At 41.5% G+C, this 26,745-nt stretch overlaps 1 protein-coding gene across 1 annotated transcript in view; it reads left to right on the top strand.

The window, feature by feature from the left end:
• Window positions 1-16,769, top strand: part of WDR48 (WD repeat domain 48) — a 128,021-nt gene extending 111,252 nt beyond the window's left edge. Inside the window, exons 8-10 of the mRNA XM_053715666.1 lie at window positions 13,976-14,200; window positions 14,592-14,666; window positions 16,641-16,769. Of these exons, the coding sequence (XP_053571641.1) occupies window positions 13,976-14,200; window positions 14,592-14,666; window positions 16,641-16,769 (429 nt within the window). The remainder of the gene's footprint in view (window positions 1-13,975; window positions 14,201-14,591; window positions 14,667-16,640) is intronic.
• Window positions 16,770-26,745: the final 9,976 nt, after the last annotated feature.

The following is a 26,745-nucleotide window of genomic DNA, read 5'->3' as shown; positions in this document are numbered from 1 at the left end:
CAAGTCATGTCTACACAGTGTGAAGCTTTCTAGCTTCCTAAGTATATCGCAATTTATCTGGAACACACCTGGGCTGGGTGGCGTGCATTAACCAAAGGGGAGGGATTTGGTCAGCTCCCTATTCAAAGATATAACAAAGGTTTTTTTTTTGGTTAAGCACACCACAAAAGGACTGTTTGATCTTAGCACACATATTGTGGGAGTGCTACCGAAGTGACCAAAACAAATACAAGACGACAAGACAACAAAAAGTATCGGTGCACGTCCAACCACTTAAGTCCACTATTTCATGGCATATTTGTATATGCTTCTGTCTGTCAAATATACTTACATAGCTTCTAATAAGATTGGGAAGACAGAAGTTTTTATTTAAATTTAAAAGCATATTTAACAGGCAATTTTTTGCAGCATAAATATAAGTCAATATTATTGCGAGATGTTAATCCCAATTTTATTTGAACTATGTAAGTATATTTAGCAGATATAAGTATATTTGTTTTTGCAGCTCAAATATAAGCCAATATTATTGCGAAATGTTTATCCCAATCTTATTAGAAGCTATGTAAGTATATTTGACAGACAGAAGCATATACAAATATACCATGAAAGAGTGGACTTAAGTGGTTAGATGTGCACTGATACTTTTTGTTGTCTTATAACCAATACAGACTGTATCTACAGGTAACAAAATAAAGGGTTTACCTAGTTTGGTACCTTTTTTGTGTCTGGCAGGGTCTTTTCGAGTGTGTTATCAAGTGCTTGTTGCCTATCATTAGCCCTCTGGTCTGCTTCAGGTGTCATTGTCGCTGCAGCCATAAGTTCGGGGAGGAACATCTCGGAGATTCTGAAGCTTTTTAAATGCTCCACTAGCAAGTTCTCTATAGCTCTCAAAAGAAATGCTGCACTGGTCATAGTATCCGTAAGGTCTTTTCTCCAACATTGGTGTGTCCGGTCCACGGCGTCATCCTTACTTGTGGGATATTCTCTTCCCCAACAGGAAATGGCAAAGAGTCCCAGCAAAGCTGGTCACATGATCCCTCCTAGGCTCCGCCCACCCCAGTCATTCTCTTTGCCGTTGCACAGGCAACATCTCCACGGAGATGGTTAAGAGTTTTTTGGTGTTTAAATGTAGTTTTTATTCTTCTATCAAGTGTTTGTTATTTTAAAATAGTGCTGGTATGTACTATTTACTCTGAAACAGAAAAGGATGAAGATTTCTCCAACATAGGTGTGTCCGGTCCACGGCGTCATCCTTACTTGTGGGATATTCTCTTCCCCAACAGGAAATGGCAAAGAGCCCAGCAAAGCTGGTCACATGATCCCTCCTAGGCTCCGCCTTCCCCAGTCATTCTCTTTGCCGTTGTACAGGCAACATCTCCACGGAGATGGCTTAGAGTTTTTTGGTGTTTAAATGTAGTTTTTATTCTTCAATCAAGAGTTTGTTATTTTAAAATAGTGCTGGTATGTACTATTTACTCTGAAACAGAAAAGTGATGAAGATTTCTGTTTGTAAGAGGAAAATGATTTTAGCAACCGTTACTAAAATCGATGGCTGTTTCCACACAGGACTGTTGAGAGGAATTAACTTCAGTTGGGGGAAACAGTGAGCAGACTTTTGCTGCTTGAGGTATGACACATTTCTACCAAGACTATGTAATGCTGGAAGCTGTCATTTTCCCTAGGGGATCCGGTAAGCCATTTTTATTACATAAGAATAAAGGGCTTCACAAGGGCTTTTAAGACTGGTAGACATTTTCTGGGCTAAAACGATTGATATATAAGCATTTTTAATACTTCATAGCTTTGAGGAATTATTTTATTCTTGGGAATTATGTAAAATAACCGGCAGGCACTGTATTGGAAACCTTGTTCTCTAGGGGCTTTCCCTAATCATAGGCAGAGCCTCATTTTCGCGCCTCTATTACTGTATTGTTGTTTTTGAGAAGCATGACATGCAGATGCATGTGTGAGGAGCTCAGATACATAGAAAAGGCTTTCTGAAGGCGTCATTTGGTATCGTATTCCCCTTTGGGCTTGGTTGGGTCTCAGCAAAGCAGATACCAGGGACTGTATAGGGGTTAAACATAAAAACGGCTCCGGTTCCGTTATTTTAAGAGTTAAAGCTTTCAAATTTGGTGTGCAATACTTTTAAGGCTTTAAGACACTGTGGTGAAATTTTGGTGAATTTGAACAATTCCTTCATACTTTTTCACATTTGCAGTAATAAAGTGTGTTCAGTTTAAAATTTAAAGTGACAGTAACGGTTTTATTTTAAAACGTTTTTTGTACTTTGTTATCAAGTTTATGCCTGTTTAACATGTCTGAACTACCAGATAGACTGTGTTCTGTATGTGGGGAAGCCAAAGTTCCTTCTCATTTAAATAGATGTGATTTATGTGACACAAAATTTAGAGAAAATGATGCCCAAGATGATTCCTCAAGTGAGGGGAGTAAGCATGGTACTGCATCATCCCCTCCTTCGTCTACGCCAGTCTTGCCCACACAGGAGGCCCCTAGTACATCTAGTGCGCCAATACTCCTTACTATGCAACAATTAACGGCTGTAATGGATAATTCTATCAAAAACATTTTAGCCAAAATGCCCACTTATCAGCGAAAGCGCGACTGCTCTGTTTTAGAAAATACGGAAGAGCATGAGGACGCTGATGATATTGGTTCTGAAGTGCCCCTACACCATTCTGAGGGGGCCAGGGAGGTTTTGTCTGAGGGAGAAATTTCAGATTCAGGGAAAATTTCTCAACAAGCTGAACCTGATGTGATTACATTCAAATTTAAATTGGAACATCTCCGCGCTCTGCTTAAGGAGGTGTTATCTACTCTGGATGATTGTGAGAATTTGGTCATTCCAGAGAAATTATGTAAGATGGACAAGTTCCTAGAGGTCCCGGGGCCCCCCGACGCTTTTCCTATACCCAAGCGGGTGGCGGATATTGTAAACAAAGAATGGGAAAGGCCCGGCATACCTTTCGTCCCTCCCCCTATATTTAAGAAATTGTTTCCTATGGTCGACCCCAGAAAGGACTTATGGCAGACAGTCCCCAAGGTCGAGGGGGCGGTTTCTACTCTAAACAAACGCACCACTATACCCATAGAAGATAGTTGTGCTTTCAAAGATCCTATGGATAAAAAATTAGAAGGTTTGCTTAAAAAGATGTTTGTTCAGCAAGGTTACCTTCTACAACCAATTTCATGCATTGTTCCTGTCACTACAGCAGCGTGTTTCTGGTTCGATGAACTAGAAAAGGCGCTCAATAAAGATTCTTCTTATGAGGAGATTTTGGACAGAATTCATGCTCTCAAATTGGCTAACTCTTTCACCTTAGACGCCACTTTGCAATTGGCTAGATTAGCGGCGAAAAATTCTGGGTTTGCTATTGTGGCGCGCAGAGCGCTTTGGCTAAAATCTTGGTCAGCGGATGCGTCTTCCAAGAACAAATTGCTTAACATTCCTTTCAAGGGGAAAACGCTGTTTGGCCCTGACTTGAAAGAGATTATTTCTGATATCACTGGGGGTAAGGGCCACGCCCTTCCTCAGGATAGGTCTTTCAAGGCTAAAAATAAACCAAATTTTCGTCCCTTTCGCAGAAACGGACCAGCCCCAAGTGCTACATCCTCTAAGCAAGAGGGTAATACTTCTCAAGCCAAGCCAGCCTGGAGGCCAATGCAAGGCTGGAACAAAGGTAAGCAGGCCAAGAAACCTGCCACTGCTACCAAGACAGCATGAGATGTTGGCCCCCGATCCAGGACCGGATCTGGTGGGGGGCAGACTCTCTCTCTTCGCTCAGGCTTGGGCAAGAGATGTTCTGGATCCTTGGGCGCTGTAAATAGTCTCCCAAGGTTATCTTCTGGAATTCAAGGGGCTTCCCCCAAGGGGGAGGTTCCACAGGTCTCAATTGTCTTCAGACCACATAAAAAAACAGGCATTCTTACATTGTGTAGAAGACCTGTTAAAAATGGGAGTGATTCATCCTGTTCCATTAGGAGAACAAGGGATGGGGTTCTACTCCAATCTGTTCATAGTTCCCAAAAAAGAGGGAACATTCAGACCAATCTTAGATCTCAAGATCCTGAACAAGTTTCTCAAGGTTCCATCGTTCAAAATGGAAACCATTCAAACAATTCTTCCTTCCATCCAGGAAGGTCAATTCATGACCACGGTGGATTTAAAGGATGCGTATCTACATATTCCTATCCACAAGGAACATCATCGGTTCCTAAGGTTCGCCTTTCTGGACAAGCATTACCAGTTTGTGGCACTTCCGTTCGGATTAGCCACTGCTCCAAGAATTTTCACAAAGGTACTGGGGTCCCTTCTAGCGGTGCTAAGACCAAGGGGCATTGCAGTAGTACCTTACTTGGACGACATTCTGATTCAAGCGTCGTCCCTTCCACAAGCAAAGGCTCACACGGACATCGTCCTGGCCTTTCTCAGATCTCACGGGTGGAAAGTGAACGTAGAAAAAAGTTCTCTATCTCCGTCAACAAGAGTTCCCTTCTTGGGAACAATATTAGACTCCTTAGAAATGAGGATTTTTCTGACAGAGGCCAGAAAATCAAAACTTCTAAACTCTTGTCAAGTACTTCATTCTGTTCCTCTTCCTTCCATAGCGCAGTGCGTGGAAGTAATAGGTTTGATGGTCGCGGCAATGGACATAGTTCCTTTTGCGCGAATTCATCTGAGACCATTACAACTGTGCATGCTCAGTCAGTGGAATGGGGATTATACAGACTTGTCTCCGACGATACAAGTAGATCAGAGGACCAGAGATTCACTCCGTTGGTGGCTGTCCCTGGACAACCTGTCACAGGGGATGAGCTTCCGCAGACCAGAGTGGGTCATTGTCACGACCGACGCCAGTCTGGTGGGCTGGGGCGCGGTCTGGGGACTCCTGAAAGCTCAGGGTCTTTGGTCTCGGGAAGAATCTATTCTCCCGATAAATATTCTGGAACTAAGAGCGATATTCAATGCTCTCAAGGCTTGGCCTCAGCTAGCAAAGGCCAAAGTCATACGGTTTCAATCGGACAACATGACGACTGTTGCGTATATCAACCATCAGGGGGGAACAAGGAGTTCCCTGGCGATGGAAGAAGTGACCAAAATCATTCAATGGGCGGAGACTCACTCCTGCCACTTGTCTGCAATCCACATCCCAGGAGTGGAAAATTGGGAAGCAGATTTTCTGAGTCGTCAGTCATTTCATCCGGGGGAGTGGGAACTCCATCCGGAAATCTTTGCCCAAATTACTCAGTTGTGGGGCATTCCAGACATGGATCTGATGGCCTCTCGTCAGAACTTCAAGGTTCCTTGCTACGGGTCCAGATCCAGGGATCCCAAGGCGACTCTAGTAGATGCACTAGTAGCACCTTGGACCTTCAAACTAGCGTATGTATTCCCACCGTTTCCTCTCATCCCCAGGCTGGTAGCCAGGATCAATCAGGAGAGGGCATCGGTGATCTTGATAGCTCCTGCGTGGCCACGCAGGACTTGGTATGCAGACCTGGTGAATATGTCATCGGCTCCACCATGGAAGCTACCTTTGAGACGGGACCTTCTTGTTCAAGGTCCGTTCGAACATCCGAATCTGGTCTCACTCCAACTGACTGCTTGGAGATTGAACGCTTGATTTTATCAAAGCGAGGGTTCTCAGATTCTGTCATTGATACTCTTGTTCAGGCCAGAAAGCCTGTAACTAGAAAAATCTACCATAAAATATGGAAAAGATATATCTGTTGGTGTGAATCTAAAGGATTCCCTTGGGACAAGATAAAAATTCCTAAGATTCTATCCTTTCTTCAAGAAGGTTTGGAGAAAGGATTATCTGCAAGTTCTTTGAAGGGACAGATTTCTGCTTTGTCTGTGTTACTTCACAAAAAGCTGGCAGCTGTGCCAGATGTTCAAGCTTTTGTTCAGGCTCTGGTTAGAATCAAGCCTGTTTACAAACCTTTGACTCCTCCTTGGAGTCTCAATTTAGTTCTTTCAGTTCTTCAGGGGGTTCCGTTTGAACCCTTACATTCCGTTGATATTAAGTTATTATCTTGGAAAGTTTTGTTTTTGGTTGCAATTTCTTCTGCTAGAAGAGTTTCAGAGTTATCTGCTCTGCAGTGTTCTCCTCCTTATCTGGTGTTCCATGCAGATAAGGTGGTTTTGCGTACTAAACCTGGTTTTCTTCCGAAAGTTGTTTCTAACAAAAACATTAACCAGGAGATAGTCGTGCCTTCTTTGTGTCCGAATCCAGTTTCAAAGAAGGAACGTTTGTTGCACAATTTGGATGTAGTTCGTGCTCTAAAATTCTATTTAGATGCTACAAAGGATTTTAGACAAACATCTTCCTTGTTTGTTGTTTATTCTGGTAAAAGGAGAGGTCAAAAAGCAACTTCTACCTCTCTCTCTTTTTGGCTTAAAAAAATCATCAGATTGACTTACGAGACTGCCGGACGGCAGCCTCCTGAAAGAATCACAGCTCATTCCACTAGGGCCGTGGCTTCCACATGGGCCTTCAAGAACGAGGCTTCTGTTGATCAGATATGTAAGGCAGCGACTTGGTCTTCACTGCACACTTTTACTAAATTTTACAAATTTGATACTTTTGCTTCTTCTGAGGCTATTTTTGGGAGAAAGGTTTTGCAAGCCGTGGTGCCTTCCATCTAGGTGACCTGATTTGCTCCCTCCCTTCATCCGTGTCCTAAAGCTTTGGTATTGGTTCCCACAAGTAAGGATGACGCCGTGGACCGGACACACCAATGTTGGAGAAAACAGAATTTATGTTTACCTGATAAATTACTTTCTCCAACGGTGTGTCCGGTCCACGGCCCGCCCTGGTTTTTTAATCAGGTCTGATAATTTATTTTCTTTAACTACAGTCACCACGGTATCATATGATTTCTCCTATGCAAATATTCCTCCTTTACGTCGGTCGAATGACTGGGGAAGGCGGAGCCTAGGAGGGATCATGTGACCAGCTTTGCTGGGCTCTTTGCCATTTCCTGTTGGGGAAGAGAATATCCCACAAGTAAGGATGACGCCGTGGACCGGACACACCGTTGGAGAAAGTAATTTATCAGGTAAACATAAATTCTGTTTTCTGTTTGTAAGAGGAAGATGATTTTAGCAGACAGTAACTAAAATCGATTGCTGTTTCCACACAGGACTGTTGAGATGAAGTAACTTCAGTTGGGGGAAACAGTTAGCAGACTTTTCTGCTTAAGGTATGACTAGCCATATTTCTAACAAGACCATGTAATGCTGGAAGGCTGTCATTTCCCCTCATGGGGACCGGTAAGCCATTTTCTTAGTCAAATATAAAAGAATAAAGGGCTTAAAAAAGGGCTTAAAAACTGGTAGACATTTTTATGGGCTAAAACGATTGCTTTATTGGGGCATATTATGCAGATTCTAGCTAATAATTGACATTATAATCTTGGGGAACGTTTAAAAAACGGCAGGCACTGTGTTGGACACCTTTTTTAGTCTGGGGGCCTTTCTAGTTATAGACTGAGCCTCATTTTCACGCCATTACTGCGCAGTTGTTTTTGGAGAGCAAGGCATGCAGATGCATGTGTGAGGATCTAAGAATCACTAAAAAAGCTTCTAGAAGGCGTCATTTGGTATCGTATTCCCCTCTGGGCTTGGTTGGGTCTCAGCAAAGCATATAGCTGGGACTGTATAGGGGTTAAATTTGAAAACGGCTCCGGTTCCGTTAATTTAAGGGTTAAAGCTCTGAAATTTGGCGTGCAATACTTTTAATGATTTAAGACACTGTGGTGAAATTTTGGTGAATTTTGAACAATTCCTTCATACTTTTTCACATATTCAGTAATAAAGTGTTTTCAGTTTGAAATTTAAAGTGACAGTAACGGTTTTATTTTAAAACGTTTTTTTGTGCTTTGTTGACAAGTTTAAGCCTATTTAACATGTCTGTACCATCAGATAAGCTATGTTCTATATGTATGAAAGCCAATGTGTCTCCCCATTTAAATTTATGTGATAATTGTACCATAGTGTCCAAACAAAGTAAGGACAGTAATGCCACAGATAATGATATTGCCCAAGATGATTCCTCAAATGAGGGGAGTAAACATGATACTACATCATCCCCTACTGTGTCTACACCAGTTATGCCCACACAGGAGGCCCCTAGTACATCTAGTGCGCCAATACTTATTACCATGCAACAATTAACGGCTGTAATGGATAACTCCATAGCAAATCTTTTATCCAAAATGCCTACTTATCAGAGAAAGCGCGATTGCTCTGTTTTAAACACTGAAGAGCAAGAGGACGCTGATGATAACTGTTCTGACATACCCTCACACCAATCTCAAGGGGCCATGAGGGAGGTTTTGTCTGATGGAGAAATCTCAGATTCAGGAAAAATTTCTCATCAAGCTGAACCTGATGTTGTGACATTTAAATTTAAATTAGAACATCTCCGCGCACTGCTTAAGGAGGTGTTATCTACTCTTGATGATTGTGACAATTTGGTCATTCCAGAGAAATTATGTAAGATGGACAAGTTCCTAGAGGTTCCGGTGCCCCCCGACGCTTTTCCTATACCCAAGCGGGTGGCGGACATAGTAAATAAAGAGTGGGAAAGGCCCGGCATACCTTTTCCCCCCCCCCCTATATTTAAGAAATTATTTCCTATAGTCGACCCCAGAAAGGACTTATGGCAGACAGTCCCCTAGGTCGAGGGGGCGGTTTCTACTCTAAACAAACGCACTACTATTCCTATCGAAGATAGTTGTGCTTTCAAAGATCCTATGGATAAGAAATTAGAGGGTTTGCTTAAAAAGATTTTTGTACAGCAAGGTTACCTTCTACATCCAATTTCATGCATTGTTCCTGTCACTACGGCAGCGTGTTTCTGGTTCGAGGAACTAGAAAAGTCGCTCAGTAAAGAATCTTCGTATGAGGAGGTTATGGACAGAGTTCAAGCACTTAAATTGGCTAACTCTTTTGTTTTAGATGCCGCTTTGCAATTAGCTAGATTAGCGGCGAAAAATTCAGGGTTTGCTATCGTGGCGCGCAGAGCGCTTTGGCTAAAGTCTTGGTCAGCGGATGTGTCTTCCAAGACAAAATTGCTTAACATTCCTTTCAAAGGTAAAACATTATTTGGACCTGATTTGAAAGAGATTATTTCAGACATCACTGGGGGAAAGGACCACGCCCTCCCACAGGATAGGTCTTTTAAGGCTAAAAATAAGCCTAATTTTCGTCCCTTTCGCAGAAACGGACCAGCCTCTAATTCTGCATCCTCTAAGCAAGAGGGTAATACTTCACAACCCAAACCAGCCTGGAAACCAATGCAAGGCTGGAACAAGGGTAAGCAGGCCAAGAAGCCTACCACTGCTACCAAAACAGCATGAAGGGATAGCCCCCGATCCGGGACCGGATCTAGTGGGGGGCAGACTTTCTCTCTTTGCTCAGGCTTGGGCAAGAGATGTTCAGGATCCTTGGGCGCTAGAAATAGTTTCTCAAGGTTATCTCCTGGAATTCAAGGAACTACCCCCAAGGGGAAGGTTCCACAGGTCTCAATTATCTTCAAACCAAATAAAGAGACAGGCATTCTTACATTGTGTAGAAGACCTGTTAAAGATGGGAGTGATACATCCAGTTCCAATAAGAGAACAAGGAATGGGATTTTATTCCAATCTGTTCATAGTTCCCAAAAAAGAGGGAACATTCAGACCAATTTTGGATCTAAAGATCCTAAACAAATTTCTCAGGGTACCATCGTTCAAATTGGAAACTATTCGATCGATCCTACCTACTATCCAGGAAAATCAATTTATGACTACCGTGGATTTAAAGGATGCGTACCTACATATTCCTATCCACAAGGAACATCATCAGTTCCTAAGGTTCGCTTTTCTGGACAAGCATTACCAGTTTGTGGCACTTCCATTCGGATTAGCCACTGCTCCAAGGATTTTCACAAAGGTACTAGGGTCCCTTCTAGCGGTTCTAAGACCAAGGGGCATTGCAGTAGTACCTTACTTGGACGACATCCTGATTCAAGCGTCGTCCCTGTCAAAAGCAAAGGCTCATACGGACATCGTCCTAGCCTTTCTCAGATCTCACGGATGGAAGGTGAACAAAGAAAAAAGTTCTCTGTCCCCGTCAACAAGAGTTCCCTTCTTGGGAACAATAATAGATTCCTTACAAATGAGGATTTTTCTGACAGAGGTCAGAAAATCAAAACTTCTAAGCTCTTGTCAAGTACTTCATTCTGTTCCTCGTCCTTCCATAGCGCAGTGCATGGAAGTAATAGGATTGATGGTTGCAACAATGGACATAGTTCCTTTTGCACGAATTCATCTAAGACCATTACAACTGTGCATGCTCAGACAGTGGAATGGGGATTATACAGACTTGTCTCCGACGATTCAAGTAGATCAAAAGACCAGAGATTCACTCCGTTGGTGGCTGACCCTGGACAATCTGTCACAGGGAATGAGCTTCCGCAGACCAGAGTTGGTCATTGTCACGACCGACGCCAGCCTAGTGGGCTGGGGCGCGGTCTGGGAATCCCTGAAAGCTCAGGGTCTATGGTCTCGGGAAGAGTCTCTTCTCCCGATAAACATTCTGGAACTGAGAGCGATATTCAATGCTCTCAGAGCTTGGCCTCAACTAGCAAAGGCCAAATTCATAAGGTTTCAGTCAGACAACATGACGACCGTTGCATATATCAATCATCAGGGGGGAACAAGGAGTTCCCTGGCGATGAAAGAAGTGACCAAGATAATTCAATGGGCGGAGGATCACTCCTGCCACTTTTCTGCAATCCACATCCCAGGAGTGGAAAATTGGGAAGCGGATTTTCTGAGTCGTCAGACATTCCATCCGGGGGAGTGGGAACTCCATCCGGAAATCTTTGCCCAAATAACTCAATTATGGGGCATTCCAGACATGGATCTGATGGCGTCTCGTTAGAACTTCAAGGTTCCTTGCTACGGGTCCAGATCCAGGGATCCCAAGGCGACTCTAGTAGATGCACTAGTAGCACCTTGGACCTTCAACCTAGCTTATGTATTCCCACCGTTTCCTCTCATCCCCAGGCTGGTAGCCAGGATCAATCAGGAGAGGGCCTCGGTGATCTTGATAGCTCCTGCGTGGCCACGCAGGACTTGGTATGCAGACCTGGTGAATATGTCATCGGCTCCACCATGGAAGCTACCTTTGAGACAGGACCTTCTTGTTCAGGGTCCATTCGAACATCCGAATCTGGTTTCCCTCCAACTGACGGCTTGGAGATTGAACGATTGATTTTATCAAAGCGTGGGTTTTCAGATTCTGTAATAGATACTCTGATTCAGGCTAGAAAGCCTGTAACTAGAAAAATTTACCATAAAATATGGAAAAAATATATCTGTTGGTGTGAATCTAAAGGATTCTCATGGAACAAGATAAAAATTCCTAAGATTCTATCCTTTCTACAAGAAGGTTTGGAGAAAGGATTATCTGCAAGTTCTCTAAAGGGACAGATCTCTGCTTTATCTGTTTTACTTCACAAAAGACTGGCAGCCGTGCCAGATGTTCAAGCATTTGTTCAGGCTCTGGTTAGGATCAAGCCTGTTTACAGACCTTTGACTCCTCCCTGGAGTCTAAATCTAGTTCTTTCAGTTCTTCAAGGGGTTCCGTTTGAACCTTTACATTCCATAGATATTAAGTTACGATCTTGGAAAGTTTTGTTTTTAGTTGCAATTTCTTCTGCTAGAAGAGTTTCAGAGTTATCTGCTCTGCAGTGTTCTCCGCCCTATCTGGTGTTCCATGCAGATAAGGTGGTTTTGCGTACTAAGCCTGGTTTTCTTCCGAAAGTTGTTTCCAACAAAAATATTAACCAGGAGATAGTTGTACCTTCTTTGTGTCCGAATCCAGTTTCAAAGAAGGAACGTTTGTTACACAATTTGGACGTAGTCCGTGCTCTAAAATTCTATTTAGAGGCTACTAAAGATTTCAGACAAACATCTTCCTTGTTTGTTGTTTATTCTGGTAAAAGGAGAGGTCAAAAAGCGACTTCTACCTCTCTTTCCTTTTGGCTTAAATGCATTATCCGATTGGCTTATGAGACTGCCGGACGGCAGCCTCCTGAAAGAATCACAGCTCACTCCACTAGGGCTGTGGCTTCCACATGGGCCTTCAAGAACGAGGCTTCTGTTGACCAGATATGTAAGGCAGCGACTTGGTCTTCACTGCACACTTTTGCCAAATTTTACAAATTTGATACTTTTGCTTCTTCGGAGGCTATTTTTGGGAGAAAGGTATTGCAAGCCGTGGTGCCTTCCATTTAGGTGACCTGATTTGCTCCCTCCCTTCATCCGTGTCCTAAAGCTTTGGTATTGGTTCCCACAAGTAAGGATGACGCCGTGGACCGGACACACCAATGTTGGAGAAAACAGAATTTATGCTTACCTGATAAATTACTTTCTCCAACGGTGTGTCCGGTCCACGGCCGCCCTGGTTTTTTAATCAGGTCTGATGAATTATTTTCTCTAACTACAGTCACCACGGTATAATATGGTTTCTCCTACATGTTTCCTCCTGTCCGTCGGTCGAATGACTGGGGTGGGCGGAGCCTAGGAGGGATCATGTGACCAGCTTTGCTGGGACTCTTTGCCATTTCCTGTTGGGGAAGAGAATATCCCACAAGTAAGGATGACGCCGTGGACCGGACACACCGTTGGAGAAAGTAATTTATCAGGTAAGCATAAATTCTGTTTTTTAGGTACAGACAATTGTAAGTTTTGTATGTTCTGCGTTTTCCTCTGGTCATACCAGTCAGTTCTAGAGCTTTAGTAGTCTGCCCATGGCTGCTCTAACATAATCCAGCCAACCGGAGGTGGGGGGGGGACAATCCGCTGTCCAAACCACAATGTGTAGGGTAGTAAAGAACAATCTATGTGATCAAAGTGTCAGGGAAGCTTTCAGAGATGGCTGCAATACACCTTTTCCCTGATTTAAATTAGATAGCTCTTTATGACCTTTTACAATTCATAATGGGGGTATAAAATTTACAGCTGAATATATACAGTGATGGTAATCAATACCACTATTAAACTATCTTAATAGATACATAATAATATCTCAAAGCAAACCGCAATATTATTTTTCATAAACCATCAATCATGATCCTTCCATCCACCCCCTAAATCGTTGTTTTCTTCATTGTAGTGACGTGTAGGGTGGTCCCACCTGTTCTACCCGTATTGCCCGATGTGCGCTATAAGCGGCGATGAGAATTATAGATAACGCGCATGCGTGTTTCACCCTTATATCCTACAAAGCATTGGAAACGGCAAGTTGTACAGCAACACATTTGATTGGATTCCGCACGTAACATTGGAAAGTAAAGGGGAAAAAAAGAGAATAGGAAGGGGGGCAGGTGGAGAAGCACAAGATGAAACGGTATGTAAAGAACAAGTTTTATGGGAAGAACATATATAATAAGAACATTACTAGTAGCACACAGTTCTATAAATACAAAGTCATATGTTCAAGTTTACTTTATTAAAGGGACGTAAAACCAACCTTTTTCTTTCTTAATTCAGATAGAGCATATAATTTTAAACATTGTTCTGATTTACTTGTATTATCAAATTTGGAAATTGATATATGGCCATTAGGGCTTCTAAAATATTGATCTGTGGCCTCCATGTGATACACACACACACACACATATACATATATATATATATATATATATATATATATATATATATATATATACACACACACATACACACACACACACACACACACACACACACACTCTCTCTCTCTATTGAAAGTTTTGTGCATTGTTTTTAAAACAAGTTAACAGTAAATGTTAGAGCCAGTAGAGAGAGAAATGGGTCATATCCCTGGTGCGCAGTGGACCTGTGGTCAGCATTGTACCGCTTCTACCTTGTATCAATATAGTTTTTTGTTTTCTTCTGATTAGAGTCAAACTTTCAGTGTCTTTCAGGTAGCTCTGATGGGACAATTCGTCTTTGGTCTCTTGGTCAACAAAGGTGTATAGCAACCTACAGAGTCCATGATGAAGGTGTTTGGGCTCTGCAGGTTAATGAAGGCTTTACCCATGTATACTCTGGAGGAAGAGACAGAAAGATATACTGTACAGACTTAAGAAACCCTGATATTCGGTTGCTTATATGTGAAGAAAAAGCACCAGTTTTAAAAGTATGTTATATTTTTTCTCTTTTTTTTTTTTATTTATATATTTAAGTTATGTTTTGTTGATGTTTTAATTAACATGTTCTTTATATATAACCCCGTTCTCTAACATATATGCTTTAAAACCTCTTTTCCCTCTTAACATTTGTGTATATCTGCTTTTTATACCCCTCCACTATGGTGTCCAAACTGTTCAATGACTAGCTTCATATTTTTTTATTTTTTATTTTTTTTGCTGTGTGGCCAGTGAAAACTTTTTTGTTTTTTTCTGTTACCTAAAACAAGATATTTAACTCTATATTTTTCATTTGGATTTTAAATAGATGCACACCCCCTGGCTATGAAACCAAATAAACGTGGCAGCAACTGTAATTGACTTCTGTGTTTCCCTTTCCAGATGGAACTAGATAGGTCTGTAGAACCACCATTGGCACTTTGGGTTTCAACAACAAAATCAACAGTAAATAAATGGGTAAGGAACGTTTTGTAGTGCTTTATTTCACACACTTATTAGTTAATTGGCAATCCTCTTTCTTTCACTTTTGGAGAAAAGGACATTGATAAAAGCAGAAAGAGAGTACAGGAGGAATATTTAAGGCTTATTTGGTTTAAAGGGACAGTAAAGTCAAAATTACACATTCATGATTTAAGTTGATTAATTTTAAACAGTGTTCCAATTTTTTACTTTTATAATCAAATTTGCTTTGTTAAAGTGAAAGTAAATCCTAGCGTTTTACAAACGCTAGGCTTTACTATTGAAACAAATAAGGGCACTTTCATTCATGAAGTATAAGATACTTCATGTAGAAAGCTCCTTTATTTGATTTAATCGATCGCCGCTCTTAGCTCCTACAGCAGCGCATGGCTAAAAACGTTTTCACCTCTTAGCCAATAGCCGTGCGGTAAATCCGGCTCCCATGAGCGCCAAGTCGGATTTAGCACACGGATATTTGCTAAGAGGTGAAAACCTCACCTCTTAGCCAAAAATTTTTTTAGCCGTGGGCTGCTCTAGGAGCGGCGATTCATTTGTCGCTGCAGCCATAAGGAGCTTTCTAGTTCTAGAGCTATCTTATACTTCATGAATGAAAGTGCCCTTTATTTGTTTCAATAGTAAATCCTAGCATTTGTAAAATGCTAGGATTTACTTTCACTTTAAAGCATAATCCTAGGTAGGCAAACGTGTGCAAACACTGCTGACTCAGGAATGTGTACGTCCTTATGGCAGGAGTGATTACAAGAATGTTATACATAGTTTCAAACTGCTGCTATAAGTTGACATCAAAATAAAGCATGCATGTTAAATAAAACTAAACATGTTAAATATTTTTACTTGAATAAACATGGAGTAAAAACTGTTTAATTTTATTTTGAAACTCATCCCTAGGGACACACTGTTCACTAGACTATTACCATAAGCTGTATTGGTGAACAGATAAAAGTGCAAAAAGAAAATGCTGTAATATGTTCAGAGCAGCAAAGCACTTACTGTGAACTAGCTGAACATATCTGGTGACCCAACATCTGGAAACAAATATGCAATGCTTCTGAGGATATGCACATATGCTTTTTAACCAAGACGACAAAGTAAATTTTATAATAGAAGTAAAAATGTGTAACTTAATTCATAAAGGTTCATTTTGACTTTCATATAATTTTGTTTATCAATAAACTTGTCTAAGTTTAATTGCAGTGTCTCCTAAGCTTCTTGTTTAAATTTACCCCCAAAATCATTTTATGATAGTGTAGAGGTGAGGTTTTCAAAGTGTACGTCGGGCCTCCTCAAGGGGCACGAGAGCATATAAGGGGAGGCACACATATAAGGAACAGTGACACTTTGCACTATCCTATGGAAACCACAAGCAGCACCTCACTTTGGCAAAACATAGAACGGGTTTTAAGAGATGATGATGCTTGACATTTTTTTGTAGAATAAGGCAAAGAGCTGGTTGTAGGTGGAAGAAAGGAACTGAGGTCAAAATTGCTCAGTGACTGCTTAGTGTTTGTTGTCTTGGTCAGTAACTTGTGTTTAACACAGGAGTAACAAAGTGCAAATTGAAATGTGATTGAAGCACTCTTTTGGTTGAGGAGAATCAGCTCTTAAGATCTGTGTGCTCTGAATCCATTGCAAATTTCCAAGATTGCAACTAAAAATAAATATTACAAATGTCTTTAATAAGAAAAAATAGTGACATATATTATGGGTGAGGTATGAACTGTCTTGTAAATTTAGACAAGGGGGAGGCCCATTGCTTACGACTTTGAAAACTCCTGGTGTAGAGTAATACATTAATAATTGCAAGCTATATAATTGTTAATAAATGTTGGACTTGTAAAATTACTGGCTTATAACAAAGGGGGTAATAACACTGAATTGAATGGTAACTAATGTTGTTTAGTTCAGCTGTACATCCACATAAATGTTAATCCTGACATAGTTTTCTTTTAGCCTATCAAAGGTATTGTGCCCTTCAGAACATCTGGGGACTATGAGAATGACTGTAGCACACCTCTGAGTCCACTGTGCTCACAGCCGGACCAAGTTATTAAAGGTATCTGTATTGTTCTACATGCTTAATATATATTGGGTATGTTTTGTGGGAAAAGGGTGACGGATTATAAATTGTCTTCAGAATGCCATTATTTTTCATCAGTTTTTTTTTTATTGCATATATAAATAGAAAGGTGAGTGGTTAGGTGAGTAACGGGAGGATGCCTTGTTTAAAGGGACCGTAAATGCCTAATTTCTCCAACATAGGTGTGTCCGGTCCACGGCGTCATCCTTACTTGTGGGATATTCTCTTCCCCAACAGGAAATGGCAAAGAGCCCAGCAAAGCTGGTCACATGATCCCTCCTAGGCTCCGCCTTCCCCAGTCATTCTCTTTGCCGTTGTACAGGCAACATCTCCACGGAGATGGCTTAGAGTTTTTTGGTGTTTAAATGTAGTTTTTATTCTTCAATCAAGAGTTTGTTATTTTAAAATAGTGCTGGTATGTACTATTTACTCTGAAACAGGAAAGAGATGAAGATTTCTGTTTGTAAGAGGAAAATGATTTTAGCAACAGTTACTAAAATCGATGGCTGTTTCCACACAGGACTGTTGAGAGGAATTAACTTCAGTTGGGGGAAACAGTGAGCAGACTTTTGCTGCTTGAGGTATGACACATTTCTAACAAGACTCGGTAATGCTGGAAGCTGTCATTTTCCCTATGGGAACCGGTAAGCCATTTTCTTAGTTTAAGTAAAAGAATAAAGGGCTTCATTAGGGCTTAAAAAACTGGTAGACATTTTTCTGGGCTAAAACGATTACTTTACTAAGTATATTTGGCAGATTATTACTTTTAATAGTTGTTAAATCTTGGGGATTGTTTTAATAAAAACGGCAGGCACTGTATTGGACACCTTTTTCACTGGGGGCCTTTTCTAGTCATAGACAGAGCCTCATTTTCGCGCCTCTAATGCGCAGTTGTTTTTGGAAAGCATGGCATGCAGATGCATGTGTGAGGAGCTAAGAACCACTGAAAAAGCTTATAGAAGGCATCATTTGGTATCGTATTCCCCTCTGGGCTTGGTTGGGTCTCAGCAAAGCAGATACCTGGGACTGTATAGGGGTTAAATGTAAAAACGGCTCCGGTTCCGTTATTTTAAGGGTTAAAGCTCTCAAATTTGGTGTGCAATACTTTTAAGGCTTTAAGTTACTGTGGTGAAATTTTGGTGAAATTTGAACTATTCCTTCATACTTTTTCACATATTCAGTAATAAAGTGTGTTCAGTTTGAAATTTAAAGGGACAGTAACGGTTTTATTGTAAAACGTTTTTTGTGCTTTGTTGACCAGTTTAAGCCTGTTTAACATGTCTGAACCATCAGATAACGATGTTCTATATGTATGAAAGCCAATGTGTCTCCCCATTTAAATATATGTGATATATTTGTGTCATAATGTCCAAACAAAGTAGGGATAATAATGCCATAGATATGATATTGCCCAAGATGATTCCTCTAATGAGGGGAGTAAGCATGGTACTGCATCATCCCCTTCTGTGTCTACACCAGTTTTGCCCACACAAGAGGCCCCTAGTACATCTAGTGCGCCAATACTTATTACCATACAACAATTAATGGCTGTAATGGATAATTCTATTGCATGCATTTTTTCCAAAATGCCTACTTATCAGAGAAAGCGTGATTGCTCTGTTTTAAACACTGAAGAGCAAGAGGACGCTGATGATATCTGTTCTGATATACCCTCACACCTATCTGAAGGGGCCAGGAGGGAGGTTTTGTCTGAGGGAGAAATTTCAGATTCAGGGAAAATTTCTCAACAAGCAGAACCTGATATTGTAACTTTTAAATTTAAATTTCAACATCTCCACGCACTACTTAAGGAGGTATTATCTACTCTGGATGATTGTGACAATTTGGTCATTCCAGAGAAATTAGGTAAGATGGACAAGTTCCTAGAGGTTCCGGTGCCCCCCGATGTTTTTCCTATACCCAAGCGGGTGGCGGACATAGTAAATAAGGAGTGGGAAAGGCCCGGCATACCTTTTGTCCTCCCCCTATATTTAAGAAATTAGTTCCTATAGTCGACCCCAGAAAGGACTTATAGCATACAGTCCCCAAGGTCGAGGGGGCGGTTTCTACTCTAAACAAACGCACTTCTATTCCTATAGAAGATAGTTGTGCTTTCAAGATCCTATGGATTAAAGGTTAGAGGGTTTGCTTAAAAAGATGTTTGTTCAGCAAGGTTACCTTCTACAACCAATTTCATGCATTGTTCCTGTCACTACAGCTGCGTGTTTCTGGTTCGAAGAACTAGAAAAGTTGCTCAATAAAGAATCTTCGTACGAGGAGGTTTTGGACAGAGTTCAAGCTCTTAAATTGGCTAACTCTTTTTTATTTTAGATGCCGCTTTGCAATTAGCTAGATTAGCGGCGAATAATTCAGGGTTTGCTATCGTGGTGCGCAGAGCGCTTTTGCTTAACATCCCTTTCAAGGGTAAAACACTGTTTGGCCCTGACTTGAAAGAGATTATTTCAGACATCACTGGGGGAAAGGGCCACGCCCTTCCTCTGGATAGGTCTTTTAAGGCTAAAAAGAAGCCAAATTTTCGTCCCTTTCGCAGAAACGGACCAGCCTCAAATTCTACACCCTCTAAGCAAGAGGGTAATACTTCTCAAACCAAGCCAGCCTGGAGGCCGATGCAAGGCTGGAACAAGGGTAAGCAGGCCAAGTCACCTGCCACTGCTACCAAAACAGCATGAAGTGTTGGCCCCCGATCTGGGAAGGATCTGGTGGGGGGCAGACTTTCTCTCTTTGCTCAGGCTGGGGCAAGAGATGTTCAGGATCCTTGGGCGCTAGAAATAGTTTCTCAAGGTTATCTCCTGGAATTCAGGGAACTACCCCCAAGGGGAAGGTTCCACGGGTCTCAATTATCTTCGAACAGGCATTCTTACACTGTGTAGAAGACCTGTTAAGCATGGGAGTGATTCATCCTGTTCCATTAGGAGAACAAGGGATGGGTTTTTTCTCCAACCTGTTCATAATTCCCAAAAAAGAGGGAACATTCAGACCTATTTTAGATCTCAAGATTCTAAACAAGTTTCTAAGGGTTTCGTCATTCAAAATGGAAACCATTCGAACGATCCTTCCTACCATCCAGGAAGGTCAATTCATGACCACGGTGGACTTAAAGGATGCGTACCTACGTATTCCTATCCACAAGGAACATTTTCGGGTCCTAAGGTTCGCCTTTCTGGACAAGCATTACCTGTGGCACTTCCATTCGGATTAGCCACTGCTCCAAGGATTTTCACAAGGGTACTAGGGTCCCTTCTAGCGGTGCTAAGACCAAGGGGCATTGCAGTAGTACCTTACTTGGACGACATCCTGATTCAAGTGTCGTCTCTGTCAAAAGCAAGGGCTCATACGGACATTGTCCTAGCCTTTCTCAGATCTCACAGGTGGAAAGTGAACATAGAAAAAAAGTTCTCTGTCCCCGTCAACAAGAGTTCCCTTCTTGGGAACAATAATAGTTTCCTTAGAAATGAAGGTTTTTCTGACAGAGGCCAGAAAATCAAAACTTCTAAGCTCTTGTCAGGTACTTCATTCTGTTCTTCTTCCTTCCATAGCGCAGTCCATGGAAGTAATAGGTTTGATGGTTGCGGCAATGGACATAGTTCCTTTTGCACGAATTCATCTAAGACCATTGCACCTGTGCATGCTCAGACAGTGGAATGGGGATTATACAGACTTGTCTCCGACGATACAAGTAGATCAAATAACCACAGATTCACTCCGTTGGTGGCTGACCCTGGACAACCTGTCACAGGGAATGAGCTTCCGCAGACCAGAATAGGTCATTGTCACGACCAACGCCAGTCTGGTGGGCTGGGGCGCGGTCTGGGAACCCCTGAAAACTCAGGGTCTATGGTTTCGGGAAGACTCTCTTCTCCCGATAAACATAATGGAACTGAGAGCGATATTCAATGCTCTCAAGGCTTGGCCTCGACTAGCAAAGGCCAAATTCATAAGGTTTCAATCAGACATCATGACGACTGTTACATATATCAACCATCAGGGGGTAACAAGGAGTTCCCTGGCGATGGAGGAGCATCCGGGGGAGTGGGAACTCCATCTGGAAATCTTTGCCCAAATAACTCAATTATGGGGCATTCCTGACATGGTTCTGATGGCCTCTCGTCAGAACTTCATGGTCCCTTGTTACGGGTCCAAATCCAGGGATCCCAAGACGACTCTATTGGATACAATAGTAGCACCTTGGATCTTCAACCTAGCTTATGTATTCCCACCGTTTCCTCTCATTCCCAGGCTGGTAGCCAGGATCAATCTGGAGAGGGCTTCGGTGACCTTGATAGTTCCTGTGTGGCCACGCAGGACTTGGTATGCAGACCTGGTGAATGTGTCATCGGCTCCACCATGGAAGCTACCTTTGAGACAGGACCTTCTTATTCAGGGTCCATTCGAACATCCGAATCTGGTTTTCCTCCAACTGACTGCTTGGAGTTTGAACGCTTGATTTTATCAAAGCGTGGGTTTTCAGATTCTGTAATGGATACTCTTATTCAGGCTAGAAAGCCTGTAACTAGAAAATTTTACCATAATATATGGAAAAAATATATCTGTTGGTGTGAATCTAAAGGATTCCCATGGAACAAGATAAAAATTCCTAAGATTCTTTCCTTTCTACAAGAAGGTTTGTAGAAAGGATTTTCTGCGAGTTCTCTGAAGGGACAGATCTCTGCTTTATCTGTTTTACTTCACAAAAGGCTGGCAGCTGTGCCAGACGTTTAAGCGTTTGTTCAGGCTCTGGTTAGAATCAAGCCTGTTTACAGACCTTTGACTCTTCCCTGGAGTCTTAATCTAGTTCTTCAAGGGGTTCCGTTTGAACCCTTACATTCCGTAGATATTAAGTTATTATCTTGGAAAGTTTTGTTTTAGGTTGCAATTTCTTCCGCTAGAAGAGTTTCTGAGTTATCTGCTCTGCAGTGTTCTCCGCCCTATCTGGTCCATGCAGATAAGGTGGTTTTACGTACTGAGCCTGGTTTTCTTCCGAAGGTTGTTTCCAACAAAAATATTAACCAGGAGATAGTTGTACCTTCTTTGTGTCCGAATCCAGTTTCATAGAAGGAACGTTTGTTACACAATTTGGACGTTGTCCGTGCTCTAAAATTCTATTTAGATGCTACAAAGGATTTCAGACAAACATCTTCCTTGTTTGTTGTTTATTCTGGTAAAAGGAGAGGTCAAAAAGCAACTTCTACCTCTCTATCTTTTTGGCTTAAAAGCATCATCAGATTGGCTTATGAGACTGCCGGACGGCAGCCTCCTGAAAGAATCACAGCTCATTCCACTAGGGCCGTGGCTTCCACATGGGCCTTTAAGAACGAGGCTTCTGTTGATCAGATATGTAAGGCAGCGACTTGGTCTTCACTGCACACTTTTACCAAATTTTACAAATTTGATACTTTTGCTTCTTCTGAGGCTATTTTTGGGAGAAAGGTTTTGCAAACCGTGGTGCCTTCCATCTAGGTGACCTGATTTGCTCCCTCCCATCATCCGTGTCCTAAAGCTTTGGTATTGGTTCCCACAAGTAAGGATGACGCCGTGGACCGGACACACCTATGTTGGAGAAAACAGAATTTATGTTTACCTGATAAATTACTTTCTCCAACGGTGTGTCCGGTCCACGGCCCGCCCTGGTTTTTTAATCAGGTCTGATGATTTATTTTCTTTAACTACAGTCACCACGGTATCATATGATTTCTCCTATGCAAATATTCCTCCTTTACGTCGGTCGAATGACTGGGGAAGGCGGAGCCTAGGAGGGATCATGTGACCAGCTTTGCTGGGCTCTTTGCCATTTCCTGTTGGGGAAGAGAATATCCCACAAGTAAGGATGACGCCGTGGACCGGACACACCGTTGGAGAAAGTAATTTATCAGGTAAACATAAATTCTGTTTTTATATAAATGTTTAGTTATGTGTAATAAAACAGCTTTCCAATATGCTTTCATTATTACTGCAATAATTATTAAAGAGACATAAAACCTAAGATTTTTTTTTTTCAGGATTCAGATAGATAATGTGATTTTAAACAACTTCCCAATTTACTTCTATCATCTAATGTGCTTTATTCTCTTGGTATCATTTGTTGAAGAAGTAGCAATGCATTACTGGCAGCTAGCTGAACACATTGGGTGAGCCAATAACATGAGGGAAATATGTGCAACCACCAATCAGCAACTCCTGAGTCTACCTAGGTATCCCTTTCAACAAAGTATATCAAGAGAGCAAAACAAAATTAGATAATAGAAGTAAATTGGAAAGTTGTTTGAAATCACATGCTCCTATCTGAATCACGAAAGAAAGAAAAAAGGGTTTTATGTCCCTTTAAGGCAGCAATCGAATCGCAAAAGTTAACATTTGTAGAAAAAATACTGTCATTTGCTATCATAATGTAATACAGATTTCTTTTTTAAGACACGATGAGTCCACGGATCATCTTAATTACTAATGGGATATTCACCACCTGGTCAGCAGGAGGAGGCAAAGAGCACCACAGCAGAGCTGGTAAATAGCTCCTCCCTTCCCTCCCACTCCAGTCATTCTCTTTGCCTACGTTAGTGATAGGAAGAGGTAAAGTGAGGTGTTAGTATAGATTCTTCATTTAAGATTTTATTATTTTTGAAGTAGTGCAAGATTGTGCTGCTTTGTTCTAGGGTGTAGCCGTAGTCCAAATCAGTCTCTTCAGTAGGCTTTAGAGCAATGGGAACTTGTGGGACATAATTCTCACTGCGCCTCCCATACATTTATGCTGCCCTAATCCGGATAGCCTAAGTAAGATGACTCAGGCTTTATCTTTATCCACAGGGCTATGGGAGGGAGAGGATCTCCTAAACCTGTGCCGAGCTGCCCTGCTGTCGGGCAGAATACAAAGGTAAGTGCTGACTTTTTTTTATTCTGCGTCTGAAATCTCAGATGAGTGAAGCACTTTATTAATGGGTAATAACTCCTATACATTAAACGGACTGATTTCAAAGTGACAGCATTTTATAGCAGGAGCCCACATGCAGTGCCCTGCACTTCCTTTCACACTCCACCCGGAGTTACTCTGCATTTCATGCATTATGTTTTCCCCGAGAGGTAGAAAACATTACTAGAGGAATTGTTTTCAATCATTTAGAATAGAAAATTGATTGATTCAGTAGTTACTATTCCGAATGGTTCTTCCCTGTTACCTGAAAGAGGAAGATACTTCGTGATTATCTGAGAGAGAATTCTCAGATGGAATAATATCTTTTCCATTTCTTACTTTAGGAGGCGACTTCGACATTACGCCCAGTAAGTACATTACCAGTGTATTCTATCCTTGTGCATCCAGTAAGTTATAAGGAATGGAAAAGACAGCATTCCCTATATTTAAAAAAATGTTTACCATAGCCGACTCAGCTAAGGAGGCTGGGCAACATTCCCTAGGGTGGAAGGAGTAGTTTCCAGCTTAGCTATGAGAACTACTATACCCTTAGAGGATAGTTGGATTTTTCTAAGGTCCAATGGACGAAAATTAGAAAATGGATATGTACACCAGGGCTTACAATGGAAACCAGCTATGTACTTTGCTACTGTCACTAGTGCAACGGCATATTGGTTTGATGCATTGTCTGATGCTACGAAGTCAGAAACTCCCCTGGATAAAAGCTTTCAAATTGGCTAATTACTTTATTTTAAATTTTTCCCTTCAAGTTATCAAAATGGGAGCATAGGTTTCAGGTTTCTCTGTTACAGCTCACAGAGCCTTATGGTTAGAGCCTTGTTCTACGGATGTATGCTCTAAGTCTAAGCTTTTAGCGATTCCTTACAAGGGGAAGACCTTGTTGGGACCTAGCTTGACGCAAATAATCCCTTTTGAAATTTAAAGAATTTCAACAAAAAAAGAAAAAGAAATTCCAAATAGCCTGCTGTTGAATCAAAGACAGCATGAAGGACATGCCCCCTATCCAGGATCAGATCTTGTAAGGGGCAGACTTTCAGTCTTTGCTCAGGCTTGGGTTCGAGATGTTCAGAATCCCTGGGCAATAGAAAATGGTGTCCCAGGGATTCAAATAAGAGTTCAAAAGTTTTCCTCCCAGAGGCAGGTTTCGGCTTTCAAGATTATCTGCAGATCAGACAAAAGTAGAGGCGTTCTTACACTGCGTAGGGGACCTCTAAGACCTGCGAATGATTGTTCCAGTTCCAATACAGGTACTGGGTCTGTGTGTGTGTGTGTGTATGTATGTATGTATGTATGTATGTATGTATATATGTATATATGTATGTATGTATATATATATTTGTATATTTGTACTGTGTCAGCAGCCGGGGTGCACTTCAAAAAATCAATATAGAAAAACAAGCACGGGGAAGGCACTCACCGTTTCAAATATAACCTTTTATTTCACAGATTAACGTTTTCGGGGTTGCCCCCGTCCTCAGACCAACAGAACACATAACAAACTCACCCTTTTATGAAAGACCACATCACCGCCTAATTGCCGACAGCTGTTCTCCCAATGCATACAGCACACACAACTGCGCATGCCCGGACACACTACGGAGCCCAGCAGAGAGCAAAATTAAACAATTATCAAACCCATCACCATGGTAACATAACACCACCGTGTCCTATACATCTAAAATAACAATCGCATAGAGCCATAATCACATATAACTAGCTATCTGTCCAAATGAGCGCACCAATAGCTACACATTGTATAACTTAGCCTAAAGCCAGGTAAATTCATCATCATTCCCTTAATCGAACAGAACTACTGTTGCCTAGCAACCACACAACATTAACCAGAGCTAGTAAATGGCTAGTACACACCTACCCACTTCCTCTGAAAGTACCACTCGCAACATTCACCCACAGATACACACCTTGCCTACTACCAATCGCACTAACATTCAAATACAAAGTACACATACAACAACTTAGAAACCTAAATTTCTACACACTCACGCAACTTAGCTAAATGCAATAAACATCCAAAACAGCCCTCACCAACATCATCACAAGCTCATCTCGTAAATTCATGACAAAAGCATAAGACATCGTATCAATATTCCTTCTATATGTACTACACCATATTATGCTGTAATTAAACACTAATTGTGTACAATCGGCACAAGTGCGCAAACCTGCACTACCTACTGTTACCTCACTCAGGATCAAATTGACATTGGGCATTTAAACCAAGCAACTATACCCCAGTTAAAACATAGTGCACAACCTCTATATACAATAACCAAGTCCATCCTAAAAACATCCATACCTACAAACAAACCACCAACCACTACTCATACACACTAACCTTCAGGCACAAGATACATACCCTACCCCACATTAAAACCATACCACCTCCCAGTCTCACACATAATGCTCAAATCAACAAAACACATAGTCATTCAAATAAACTATAAAAACCATACCCAAGTGTTCATACACCCAGCACGATACCCCTTAACCATACATTAGCAGGTATACAAACAAACATTGCATACTCTATCCCATGCTAACTCAACCAAATATACTATCATCAACCCCACTCGTCTCACTAATGCCAATAGTACCTAATCTTAACAACATACATCCAAAATACAACCACCTCTATATAACCCCACTACGAGTTACTCATCTCCTTACCCATCTACCTCTCATCTCCTATCATTAAACATACAACCAATCACCTACACCAAAACTACCAATCCCCCTTACTCGCTCATCAACATACAAACCACACAGACCCAAACCACATACTCAGGCTATAATGCCCCAACCACTACCAATCATACCATACCCAATGATCCATCTCAATCACTCCCCAACTTCACCATACAAAAACAAACCCAATCAGTCATACACATGTTCATCACAAAAAACATTGGTAGTCCATGGACATGTTCAGGCCCTTCGGGTGCATTGTCTCCATTGCAGCTCTTTCTGTAACAGGCGTGTTGACCTATCACCACCTCTCTGGAATTTCGGTACCT

Source organism: Bombina bombina, chromosome 5 (assembly GCF_027579735.1).
Source record: "Bombina bombina isolate aBomBom1 chromosome 5, aBomBom1.pri, whole genome shotgun sequence".
NCBI classification, from domain to species: Eukaryota; Metazoa; Chordata; class Amphibia; order Anura; family Bombinatoridae; genus Bombina; species Bombina bombina.
The sequence above is the reverse complement of the archived record's forward strand: the minus strand, read 5'-3'. Positions and strand labels throughout refer to the sequence as shown.